Source organism: Lepisosteus platostomus, chromosome 13, assembly GCF_059453375.1.
Source record: "Lepisosteus platostomus isolate fLepPlt1 chromosome 13, fLepPlt1.hap1, whole genome shotgun sequence".
NCBI classification, from domain to species: Eukaryota; Metazoa; Chordata; class Actinopteri; order Semionotiformes; family Lepisosteidae; genus Lepisosteus; species Lepisosteus platostomus.
The window spans coordinates 31,377,379-31,390,409 of record NC_142623.1 but is presented as its reverse complement, the minus strand read 5'-3'; the positions used below and the strand labels follow the sequence as shown (position 1 = coordinate 31,390,409).

The window sequence follows — 13,031 nt, the reverse complement described above, 5'->3', positions numbered from 1 at the left end:
AGTCTCTCGGAGCTGAGAAACGGAGATAAGACGGCTGCCAGAGTGAATACCAGAGACTTTTACTGTCAAGAATTTGGAAGAACCCGTTTGGAAGTTGGTGGTCTCTCTCTGAGGGAACTGGACTGACCCCTGACCTCCGGACTTGTTACTGCCCGTGATGTAACGTCATTGAGATCCGAGATCGCGAGGTTCGGATTAATGAGACTGGGTTCATGGTACGGTAGCACTGCAAGTGTAATGTGACTCCAGTACACGTTACCAGTCCATGCTGGTCGCTGCAGCACGGCTGGAGTCAGGATACGAGCGCGGACGGAGAAACGAAGTCGCGCTCTTAGTTTAAATAAACCAGTGGCGACCAAAGCCCTGAATCTAACCGTCTCCTCTCAATAGTCTTTTGTTACAGGTCTGTAATAATGTACCTGCTGTAAATAACATGAAAGTCTTGTAATGTATTTTTTTCTGTAATATTACATCAGTTTTTAATTTAAATACAGTCCACGATGGACAACGAAGGCACTGAAACTAACCGTCTCCTCTCAATATTTTTAATTGACAGTTACGGCGGTTACCGGGACCGGTAATATAAGGCAGTCAGGCAGCCAGAGTGAAAGGGGGAAAATCAGGCCGCATCCCCATCCGAAGAATACCGATATCTCCAGTCCTCGCTCTGCCGTCTTCTCTCCTCTTAACCCGCACCTGCAGCCCAGAAAAGATTTTTCTCCCTTCCAACAGGAGAGTGCGTTGCGGGACATTTATCCAACCATTCGTGTTCAGTTACAGTCTAATCCAACACAATGAGTTGTAATGAGCCAGAGCCTGATGCAACTGACAATGGCCACAAGGCAGGTTCGCAGGGCACTCTCACACACACGCACACGCACACGCACACAAGAGGGGACTGTCAGAGGAAACTGGAACACGTGGATGAAAAAATACACACAGCCCAGAGGAGAACGTGCAAACTCCACACAGAAGGTACCCCTGGCTAGAAATGAACCCATGTCTCAAGAGCAGAGTGGAAGCAGCTGTATCCAATACTGTTTGAATTTATACAATGAATTAAAGTTGGAGCCCTTCAAATTCTGTTAAGCATCAGATTCAGGTTCCTGCAGGTGTCCTTCTGGTGTTTTCTGTTGTTGTTTTCTGTTCTAACCATATTTTCTGTTACATCGTTGGACTAATTATTTAATTAGATGCACAACTGTAACACTTCTACCCAGGCTGTAAGGTGATTTATAAGCACCATTAATGAGATTAATGTTTTGAGTAGGGTGGCACCATGGTTAGCATTGATGCTTGGAGCACAGGGGCCCTGGGTTCAATACCGGGGGTGCTATTTGTGTGGAATTTGATGATCTGAATTATTCCCACAGCCCAAAGACATACTAGTTAGTTTGGTTTCTGGTAAAAGTGGCCCTGGTGTGAGTCTCTGTGTGCCCCGAGATGGACTGGTGTCCTGTCCAGGGTGTATTCTGCCTTGTGCCCACTGCTTGCTGGGATAGGCTCCAGCCCCTCTGCAACTAAGTCCCAGATCAAGTGGTTAGAAAATGGATGGATATTTTGGAGTAATTAACTGGACAAGACCTTAATGAAACTTTAACTACAGTATGTCTAAGAACGTAACAAGGCACGTTGTTTAATAGACTATTGGACTTGGAACAGACTGGTTCCAACCAGAATTAAATGCACTGTGAAATTTTCTGATTTTCTTAAAAGTGTTCTATATCATTCACAGCAACTTTGATAGCAGTATTATTCGTAGCAAAACAGCTTTGATAGGTACCATAACTCTAAATGGACATAATAAGGACATTCGTAGTACAGAATTTGCTTATCGATATTGTAACACAACGGGGGCTCAGGCAGGCGCCCTTGCCGCATTAGGTCGGCCCCCCACCGTCGGGGGCTCGAACCCGGGACTCCCGCGTCACTCAGCAGGGACCCAGCCCAGTGAGCCAAAGAGAGATCTCTCTACAGCCCAGTAGCTGTAGTCCTGCTATCACAGGGAAGGGCGGTGACGTCACCTGCTCTGGTACGCCGGCTCTTACACAGTGCCTGTCGGCCATAAGCGTTACAATATACTTACCAAAACTGCATTCAGGATACTGCAATAGTGGCACAACACATACATGTAAGAACATAGGAATATTTATTGCCAAAACAGAGGAAACTTTGCCCTTCTGGCCCATTTGGTAATCAGTTGCTGTTTGATCTTGCCCAGCCCAGAAGGAAGCCAGGGTATCAGCTTCAACAACAAGGCTGGGCAGCTTAGTCCACACTCCTACAACCCTTTGAGTAAAGAAGAGCCTCCTGCTGTGGGTTTTAAATGCACTTTCCATGTATTTTGGTCTTCTGTCTCCTGGTGCCTGATTCTCTGTTGATTCTGAAGAAGTCCACTGGATTGATTTCCTCAGTGTCTTTGAGGATTTTGAGTACTTGAGGACGAGGGGACCCGATACTTCTCTGTTCACACGTATTGGTGCAGATGTAGCAGGGCTCAGTGCACCGAGCAAGTTACAGAAGTGACATCACCCCCCTCTGAAACCAAGATCTACTCTTCCAGTGTGCCTGAGTTTTCCCCTGCCTAGGGATAAGGTCTAAGGTCTGTGTGTGCATGGAGCCTGCAAGCAGTGTTGATCAAACACCCGCAGGGGCAGGGAGAACTAAACTCGTCACATATACTGTATATGAGGGAAGAAGACACACAGTAAATGTAATCACGGGATTGTCCCAGAAAGCCACCCATAATGATTCTACTGGGCGTTCATTCCAGTGTTCCAGTTTCAGGACTTTGGGGGTGCACCTCTGACCCCGTGGTCCTGTCGATGAGACTGCACCCCACAATGCAGTGTGATGCCCAACTTTCAAAAGCCCCAGCACAGGCCCTACTCAGACTGCCATTTTCAATGTACTCCCTCACAGAGGCCTCTTATCTTTTTAAGTGACATTTAACAAGATCAATTTAACAATCAAGATGTTGGCTGTATTCAAGTACAGCGAAAGCAGTGGACTGGATGGCAGTGATAGCGAATAATTATTCACTCTATAACTGCCATGATAAGGCTGTGGTATATCTATGAACTCATTCGGTATTCTCTAAATAAATCAGAAAAGAAAAGTCGTTATTAAACTTTTAGAGCTCCAGTGATTGATAGGGAACGTGGCTGATGAGATTGAAAAGCATGCTCCATTACGTCAATATAAATAGATGCAAAGCAAAGCATGCTACCCAAAATTGCATTCAGGATACTGTAACATTGCCACAACATACAGTATAAGAACATGTAGGAATAATTAGTGCCTAATGAGAGGAAGACATTCAGCTCTGCCATTTACAAAATAGTAAATTTATTTACTGAAGTTAAAAAAATGTAAAACATACGGTTTAAAGATTCCTTCGTCCAGTTCTGTATTAAAAAATACATTGAGTACAAGCGGAGTCTGCACACTCACACTGTTAAAGCAATACACAGAACACCAGGGCTCGAAAAACATGAGGGAGGAGAGAGGGAGCGTCGAGCGCCGGATGACACAACCACGCGGTAACGAAGTTATTTTAATTAAGCGCCTGCTATTTCTGCTTTTCTGCTCATATCCTGCCTTTTCCCTGCCGCGCTCGCTGCCTGTGCTGTCTCTCCCCTGTTCTGGAGCGGTCACCTTGTGATGATGTGTGCACAGCCCGCCTCTTCCCAGCTGATGCTCGCGGTGTGTCAGTCTCGAGTCCGAAAGGAAGAGAGTTCGTAGAGGGGGAGAGAAAACAAGAGGCTTAAACACCCATGGGTGGGTGTGTGGGCACTCACCATGACTCCTCGGGCAGTTTAAACGAAAATTCAGACGGAACTGGAGGTAGGGACGCGGTTAAATGTCACGGAGTGGGGGTCGGGTGCAGTTGTCAGGATGTGCTTTTTGGTCCCCACCGAAACCAGCGTTTGTCTTTCTCTCCTTCGCGGAGTGCTGACTGCATCCCCGTTAACGACTGGGGCTCGCAAAAAACATCACTGCTTCTCCTCTGCCTCTATTGCTACCCGGGGCCTGTGGTTTAAAAGAATAAACTAGCTCTCCCGTTTTCGTTTAATTGTGTTTTCGTTATTGTGCAAATGCACGCGAGAAATATATTAAGTTACCACTCAGTGGCTTCTTTGTCTTTAAGTAAATTAGTCGGGGGGGTTTTATCTGTGTAGTTAACAGTTACGTTGAATGTGGGTCACAGTTTGGATTTAAGTTTGTCGTGCTGTGTTTTAAACAAATACAAGATTTGCATAGCGTAATAACAGCAATACGAGTCAAACAATAGATCAGTACTGCAAGCGGGGTCAGTTGTGAAGACGAAATAGTTACGGTTTAGTATTGTTTGCATGGGACGTCTTTAATTTAAGCCCATTCTTCCTGTACAGTACTGGAGCTATTAGTGATGCAATAATTCGTAATTGACTCCAGAAATAAACAATGGGTGAATTATTTTTCAGTCGTAAAAACCGTTAGTTACCATGTTGCTTTTTCAGTGAAAACAGGAAGTGGTGCGAGATGAGCCGCAAGCCCAGCTCAACTTTAGTGGAAATACGGGGTGAACAATGAAGATTACAGAAAGGGAGCCCTGCTCAAGCCATCCCTGTCGCGAACTGCTAGTTTCACAGCCCCACTCACTGAAGGTGCTTCTGCTGGGCTGTGGGATCACGTTTCCACCTCTCCTCGTTCCCTGCCTTGAAAATGCAACCTGATTATTTATTTCCAGCCTAAAATGCATACATTATTCATTCATTGTTGCTGCAGGATCGTTGTTTTCAGGAGCCTTCGGTGACCGTGCGGTGATTGTCCACATGAATAAGAAGGTGGCTGCGTATTTTTCTGAATGCTCTCCTTTAATCGTTTCATTTTGTCACTAGCGGAGGGGTAAGGTTTCCCCCCCTTGTCCTGTTTTTAAAAGGGTTAACTTGGTACGAGGTTCCTATTGTCCCGCTGACTGTGGGAGTGGCTTGTAGAAAATCGGTGCCCTCAGTTGACCTGCGGGGTTAAAGACTAATATTAGTGCGGGATATTTGGAGCGGTGCTGTTAGCTTTGCTAGATCGATCCGTCTGAAGCCGGGCTCAGTAAAATAACTTTATATGTCCGTGACTATACTTCACAACTTGACTACTATAAAGGGACAGTTGGGGTGTCACTCTTTGTAAGTAAGGGGCTCTTACAGGGGCTGTAAGTATGAAGACGTGAAGCTACAGTATGGTTGCCGTTGTGATACACAGGTATATCCATTCACTTGTGAGCGAACATTAAAGGTGTCCTTGAGTTTTCGTGCCTTAACTTCCTGTAACTCCCTCCTGTTGTGGATTTGTTTTGCAGACCTTTTGAGAGGCACCATAAATGGAGGAGCATGCGGTATCGTGTTCTTGCAGAGACAGTATGTTGCAAAACGTTGAACTGTGTCTCTGTGGAAAGCCTCCATGTCTGTGCAGCAGCCTGTAGCAGAACAGCTGTTTGGCATCTTCTTATTGGTCGTGTCCAGAAATACTCCTTGCGGGGGTCGCAGGGCTGGAGGTCTTCTCAGAACAGCCTGTAAACTGTGCGTAATCACACCACATGTAAATTGAGGTTACGAGATATTTAACACGATTTACAGCTGGTCGAGTAATTCACTGTTGAAGTTGGGGTTTGGTCAGTGATTTGTGTGTCTTTTCAGTATGGGGCGTATGGATCCGAGTGAGATGAATTGTATGTGAGGATCAGTTCTGTCTCTCAGCTGCTGTGAGACCTAAAAGTACTGAGTGTAAGCAAGTCGTCCCTGTCCTTTCTGTGCTCCTCACCCTGGTGTGCCGCTCTCCGATTTTCATCAGGCAGCAATTATGCTAGTTGCTTCAATCAAGTAGCATTTATGTCCGTGCTCAGGTTGGCGCTATTGCCTTCAGCTTCAGGCTCCTGGGTTCAATTGAGTCTCTGAGATCTGTCTGGGTGGAGTGTGCATGGTCCCCCGAGGCTTCCCTAGTGTCCCACTCCAGTGTCCTCCTGCCTCCCGGAGACATACAGTACCGGTGAGTTTTGTTTGGCTGTCGGGAATTGTCCCTTTCTCTCCTCAGCCCACTGATGGACCAGTGTCTGATCCGGGGGGCTCCCAGTCTGTCCTCCCAGTCACACCTTCCGAGGTCGTCCGAAGCTTGCCATTGGAAAACTGGCTGCCTGATAGCAGACAGGTGGAAAATGTTCCAAATACGGCCTGCGGAGTTCAGGGCAATGCCCAGCACTGTTCCCCATTATTGCAGTGTGTGTGGCTAGAGAGAGGGCAGTTCTACATGTCACCCCTTAAAAATAAATTGGCCTGTCTGAGCATTTTATTTTCTTTTAGTGGGAGGGAGAGGATACAAGATACTACCTTTAACCTGCATCTGATACCACCTATGTGTGCGGTGGTGTCTGTACAACATGAGGATCCTTTGCCCTTAAAACAGACCACATTCAGCACACTCATTGCAGACTGCAGAGGCCTGGGATCTCCAGCGCAATGGGGGTTGTGCGCACCAGGACACTACAACACCCAAAATGGTGACCCTGTTTGCGGTTGGCAATGCTTTAGCTAATGCACTGCTCAGGTAGATTTATCATGCTGACAGACCTGCCAGGGTAATTTGTTTAGAGCTGCTCTGACCACACGGGCAGGGGCGCTCCTCTTGTTTATTGGAACGCGCAGATATGGATACCAGGCCGGCGAGCCTTCGGATGTCTTGTCAAGGCTAGAGGAGAGGGGTGAAGCGCCGTCTCTCCTCTGTATGCTCCAATTCTGAACTGCAGCTCGTTAAGGAGCAGGCAGAGTGTGCGAAGGAGGTGTTGGTGCCCTCCGAAAAAGCAAACAGGCCCAGATGCAGTCATTGTCTTGAGCCAAAGTGGTTCTTTTTGTATGAGAAAAATACGCTTTTTGATGCAAGCTGGGAACTTACCCTGACCGTAAATAATGAACAGCTTTGGCTTGCGTTTCTACACGTTAGGTATAAGATTTGGACACTCTTTTCAAAAGTTAAATGCATTCCATTTGTAACTTCTTCCTTCTTGTCCAGAGCACTCCGAATTAGCAAGAAACCAGGCTCGCGTTTGATTAACAATTCAGTGTTTTTTTTTTTACGGCTACAGTTACAGTTTAAACAGTTTAGAGTTCATCCTCAAGATGCTTTTCTCCCAGCATCACCTAAAAACCCGAATTCTTCTCTCAGCTGGCTGTGGATGTCTCCCAGCCTCCCTGCTCTTCTCCCTGACAGGGCGGTGTAATGGTTGAACTGGACAGGACAGCTCCCACGTTTTGCCAGGAGAGGAATGGGGGACCATCCCGGGGCAGGGGTTAGATTCCCGGCCGCAAAAGAAAACCTTTGTTCCTTCGGCTTTAGAAACAAATCTCTACCAGAAATTCCTGGAATAACTTGGCAGGCACCACCGTGAACATGTTAGGAACGGCAGCGAGGCGCTAAATTTATTTTTATTTTTCGCTGGCATCTTCAGTCTTTGGGAGCGAAGGCCGCAAAGGTGTCTCGGCGCACGAAATAAACCTCGCGCGGGCCGTTAACAGCAGGCCCCGGGATTACTGAGCAACAGCAACGGGCACACATTGGCTGCAGCTGGGAGTCCCCCTGTAACACGTGTGCCGCTCTCCAAACCAGACGCGTCTTTTAAAATATTTATGAAAATGTGAAACTGCATTAGATGTTTCCTGAATGAATCACAGGAGTCTGTTTTAATGTGGACGAACAACTGCTTTGCCTTGGGGACTTGTTTTTTTTTTTTTATTTGTTCCAAGACTTGGATCTTTTCCTTACACGTCAGTTGGGTGCCAGGTCGCAGAAAATATTTACGGACGAGGGTTGTGTCGAAAGGTAAATGGAAGCAAAATCCTCTCGCTGGGTCTTACGTACGAGATGTACAAGACCTGCGTCCCGTAACCAGGCTTTTTTTTTTTAACCCAGTGCTTGTTTTCGTTGGGGGCACTGAGTGGTTTATTGGCGATAATGGACTGCTTTTTCCCCTCTGTGTTCACTTTGTGCAGCTGTATCATTCTGTCCTCCGACACAATGGCCAGGCGAGCTCAGCTGCGAGATTGCAAATTACATTTAAATATAAATAACCTTGCCCTGAGTTGTACATTCATCCTTTGAAAGGCAAGCAAAGATAACTGAAGAGAAACAGGCCCGCATCCACTCCTGCTGTTAAGTCATTTGTTCTTTAATCTGATTTTTTTTTAGTCAATTTCACGTTTTCTTCATTTGAATCAAGGAATCCAACTCGTTAGGGACTTGTGCCGTTATACACTGGGTTTGTAAACCGAAGGCAATGGTCACCGAAGCGATCCGTTTTTTTTCAGATCCTGTTTTTGTTACGTGGCAGCTTCTGCCAGCACCCCAGGAGTCGAACCCGAGACCCCAGCCCCGCGAGGCAGTATCGCTGACTGCTGCCCCACCATAGCACTCTGCATAATTCTAATTGATCGGTGAACACAGCTGTGTAAATGGGTGCAAATGTGAGTCTCTGTGGATTAAAGCATGGGGAAATCGACATGCTTCCCCTCTTTCTGCTGGCGAAAGGAGGAAGCGTCATTATTGCCTTAATAAACGGCACCAGCTTGCTGGGACACTGCTGGTCTTCAACCCCCCACAGGAAATGGACTCATTGGGTTCATTGTTTCTCAGAGGTGTCACAACCACAGTGCTTCATGAGAGGGCAGTAGGATCCCTTCAGCTTTAGTGCTTTTTTCCCTCCTGCTGCGCAGTTACTGTACTAAAAGGGGCTGCAGACAGAAAATGGTAAACAGAAGCCTGGTGTGCGTCAGCCCATGGAGCACATACTGTATAACTAAAAAAAACAACAACTTACACATCCACACAGCTCCTTTTACAGGGCAGTGAGTGCTGTTTGCTGTGAAGGTTTGCCTTCCATTGTTTGGTGTTTCTATGGGAAATGGTGGCATTATTTTGAACTTCACTGTAGGCAGTGTAGCCTGACTCATTAATTGATAGACCTCCTGATGGAATGAAATGAGTTATTGTTTAATGTTTGTCGTTTACTGTTCTTCAATACAGTGGTATAGTAAGAGCTCTGAATGTTCTCTTAGGCCTTTATATGGCTGAACATAGACCCTCAGTCTAGATGTATGTCTGAATACATGACTTGCTGCTTGCAATTTTTTCCTAGCAGTCATTGTTGGGTATAGGGTCTCCCTGCAGACGCGGGGAGCGCTAGTACTTGAGGAACTGAATTATTTTAATTTGGCTAACGATGCTTTGTGAGATTTGCATATTAGTTCAATCATCTGCAGCCTTCTAGTGTTTTGTAAAGTAAGGTTGGTGTCTGTTTTTGTGTATGTTGCTTTAGCTATTTTTAATTTTATGCTGTAGAGCGTTTTTTAAGAAGGTTTATTTTGAAAGGGAATAATAATTAATTGTGTGTAGTGCATTTCATCCACAAGGATCTAAAGAGCTTTACATATAGGAGGGGGCCCACTTCATCCCTCACTGAAGTGCAGAACCACCTGGGTGATACTATTCTTCACCTGCTGATCAGGGGAGGAGAGGGAAACTGTACAAGACCAGAGTGATGTTCAGTCGTCCTGCAGCCCCACGACACACAGATCAGAGGAGGAGAGAGAAACTGTACAAGACCAGAGTGGGGTTCAGTCCTCCTGCAGCCCCACGACACACAGATCAGGGGAGAAGAGAGAAACTGTACAAGACCAGAGTGGGGTTCAGTCGTCCTGCAGCCCCACGACACACAGATCAGGGGAGGAGAGAGAAACTGTACAAGACCAGAGTGGGGTTCAGTCCTCCTGCAGCCCCACGACACACAGATCAGGGGAGGAGAGAGAAACTGTATAAGACCAGAACGGGGTTCAGTCCCCAGGCAGAGAAATGAAAAATTGTTTCATAAACCCATATGTGAAGGAATAGCTCCTATTTTCAGTTCCAAATATGTACTGTTCTTAGTTTCAGCCAGGACCCTTGCATCACAATCATCATTAATTAGTCTTCTTGGTTGACTTTGTCAGTACCTATCAAAATATTAAATACTTGTATTTAGCCTCTGCCCTGCATCAAAGAGATTCTGTGCCTTTAGCCTCTGTTCATCTAAGTACTATATTTGGTTTCTCTGAACCGGCCTCTGGTTTCGTAGGAGCTGAGGTACAACAAAACCAATAAAAGATCCACTGGCTTTCAGCCTTTCCCGACTGGAGTTACCCATCCCTGGTGTGTCAAAATCCAGGAACTAACCTTGTAGCCCTTTGAATAACGTTAATACCCCCTTTGTAACATGGTGGAAGAAGTGATAAATGTACAGATCTAGAGTGATTAGGAATCTGTAGACCGATGTCCTCTATTTCTTTTGCAAAGCAGTGCATTATCTTGTTTCACGGTGGTCTTTTTTTTCCTCTGTGAATGCATCTCAGAGTGACTTTATTGAAATAAGAATCTGCAGCATTTCAAAGTTAGAAGGTGCCTACAGTGAAAAGGCCACGCAGATAGTTGGAGGGGTGATGAAGAAGAGTAGTGATGAGGAAGAATATTCACGACTGAGACTTGGGAGTTTAATGCTCTAATTTGCTCAGTTTGTGATGAATACATTAAAGCATGCATTTTGGGAATTGACAAAAATGAATCTTATGGGTGCAGGTTTCCGGCAAGGTTTTTGTTTTTCAAAAAGCAGTTCACTAGATATTTTATCTTAACTTTTGGAAGATGGGGGGCCCAGCTCTGATCCAGAAAGGTTCGCTGTCCAGCAGGTTTTTATAGGTTCCCTTTTGATTCTCTACCTTCTCAAAAGCAAGGAAATCCTTCTACTCATCTAAATAACTAGTTAAATTAGATAATTAAGTGATCAGGTAGAGAGAGAACCAGAAATTGGAATTGTACCCTCCTGTCTTGGAAGTAGCAAAGATCTCGGCTCTTCCTTGTACCCCTGTACTAGACCCATGAGATGCGCATAGGTGTGCTGTCGCTGTGAGCCGCTAGCAGCCACGCTGTGTAACAGGACCACGCCGTCTCCAGTTACACGAGAGCAACGTCAGTCTCGCTTGACGCTGGGATATTGAGAGGTGATGCCGGCAGGGGGGGAGAGGAGGGGGTAAGAGGATACCCCAGCGCCACACGCTCCAGACCACAGCAAGGCCCTGGTTCTGCTGCTGCCTTCTTCATCCAGAAAGACGAGCCACACCTGCTGAAAACGGAGCGGACAGCTGCTGGCTTCGCCACAAAGGAAACACGGCTGCTTTTAAGGACCACTGACAAAGCCCTGGCTCAGGCATGGCCTGCCTTGGAATGCTCTGGTGCCGTCAAGTGGCCCAGTTAACACAGGCTGGTGGGAATGGCTGGTTAGGTGGCACTTGCGATGTGTTGTGTAATGCCACAAGCTGTCTAATCAGGAAGGACGTCCATTTGCAAATGTCCCTCTACCATTTGTTCACAATCTACTTCAATCTGCGTGTTTCCTTCCTTAATAGAAAAAAAAATGGAAAGATGTCAGTTCTTGTGTAATGATTGTCAGTAAGGGGTTTTCCATATTTTTAAAAACAGGAGTCGGATCTATTCTGGAGCTTGAAGGTATTTTGTTGGTCAAGCACAGACTTTAGCCCATAGCCTTGTGTTAATTTCCTCTGGACAGCCTGATTTTGATGGGCTTGTGAAGGCAGAGAGAGACACTCTTGCCATAAAGCACACGTGAATCTGCAACATGAAACTTCACCTATTACACAGTAATACAATCCTCAAGGGTTTTTTTTTCGCCCCGTTTGTCGAGACAGGATTCGGTAATTGAAATGCGCTGCTCCTTTAAAATCTTCACCCCAGATGGTGCTCATTTGCGATTCTTGTGAAAATGAAATCCACACGTTTTGATCTCGCCAAAACATGTCGAGAGTTTCTCCACTTCTCCATCACGCCTCAGATCACTTGTCCTTCATGGGCTCTGCCATCGAACGTTGTGAAAGCTCCAGCTTTCAAAACTTGGGAATGTAGCAAATATTTTGGATTGTCTTTTTTTTTTGCCTTCATATACACCACATGGAGGGCCTACAGATGCATCGCAGAAAATGTGCAATGTTTAACTTGCAAGTGCAAGAAAATGCTTTAGAAGCAAGTTTCTCTGCTCTTTGTGGCACTTTCCAAACCTGTTTACTGTTAACTACCTGATGATGTGTAAATCAAAGAACTTGGGCGTCAAGAAGTTTGATTGGCGTGTTTGTACCAGTTATGACACAAAGTTCGACTATTTAAAAGTTTAATTTGTCAGGAGTTATTTCTTCATGTCTAGACTCTCTTGCACAACAGCACAGAATTGTACATTTTAATTCCATGTCCAACGATAAGTTGGAAAGCACCAAATATATACTGTGATGGCTCATTCACACAGCACACATCATTCTGTGATGGTTTGGACGACAAAGAACAGTGCTGTGTGAAACTGTTTGTATGTTTCTTACCAGTTTATACAATAAGGGCCCAGACCATTCAAAGTGCTTTACTTTGTGTCAAAGTGTGACTCCTGACCTGTTTCTTCTCAGTGTCTCGCTGGCCAATGAAGTAGCAACCGAGTGGACTTCGGGTCCTTACTGTGCAGACGTGCGAGATCTAAGACCGGCTGTGTAGCAGGGCTCACCACAGGGGGTGAGGGGACCTTAGTTAAACCGAAAGAATTGTACAGTAGTGCAGCATTTGAATTTATGGCTTTTGCAGTGTCTGTGCACATACAACCACACTTGCATTACGGTTTGAACTTTATACAGTAAGACCGAAACCCACAGACGCCTACAGGCTGCACATATGCAGTACTGTATCAAGTAAAGTGTGCACTGAGCATGGGGTAGTGTATGTGTGCAATCTGGGCACAAGTCAATTTAAGTTTAAACTGAGCCTCATTGCGGCTGCATGGCAGTGCAGTGGTTAGCATCGCTGCCTCGAGGGCTCACGCCTGGGTTCAGTTACGGACCTGGGGTGTTATCTTTGAGGAGTTTGTATGTTCTCCCCACATTCATGTGGGTTACCTTTCGAAATAATTGACCCTGCTTCCAGTGTGT

At 45.9% G+C, this 13,031-nt stretch overlaps 1 protein-coding gene across 3 annotated transcripts in view; it reads left to right on the top strand.

The window, feature by feature from the left end:
* Positions 1-3,418: 3,418 nt before the first annotated feature.
* The window catches only part of ubtd2 (ubiquitin domain containing 2), a 35,380-nt gene continuing 25,767 nt past the window's right edge, over positions 3,419-13,031 (top strand). The window contains exon 1 of one of the 3 annotated variants that reach the window (XM_088604135.1): positions 3,419-3,542. In XM_088604135.1, the coding sequence (XP_088460261.1) occupies positions 3,494-3,542 (49 nt within the window). In that variant the 5' untranslated portion in view covers positions 3,419-3,493. Of the gene's footprint in view, positions 3,543-3,583; positions 3,847-7,640; positions 7,849-13,031 lie in introns of those variants that run through there. The other 2 variants (XM_088604134.1, XM_088604133.1) reach the window with 2 other exon arrangements.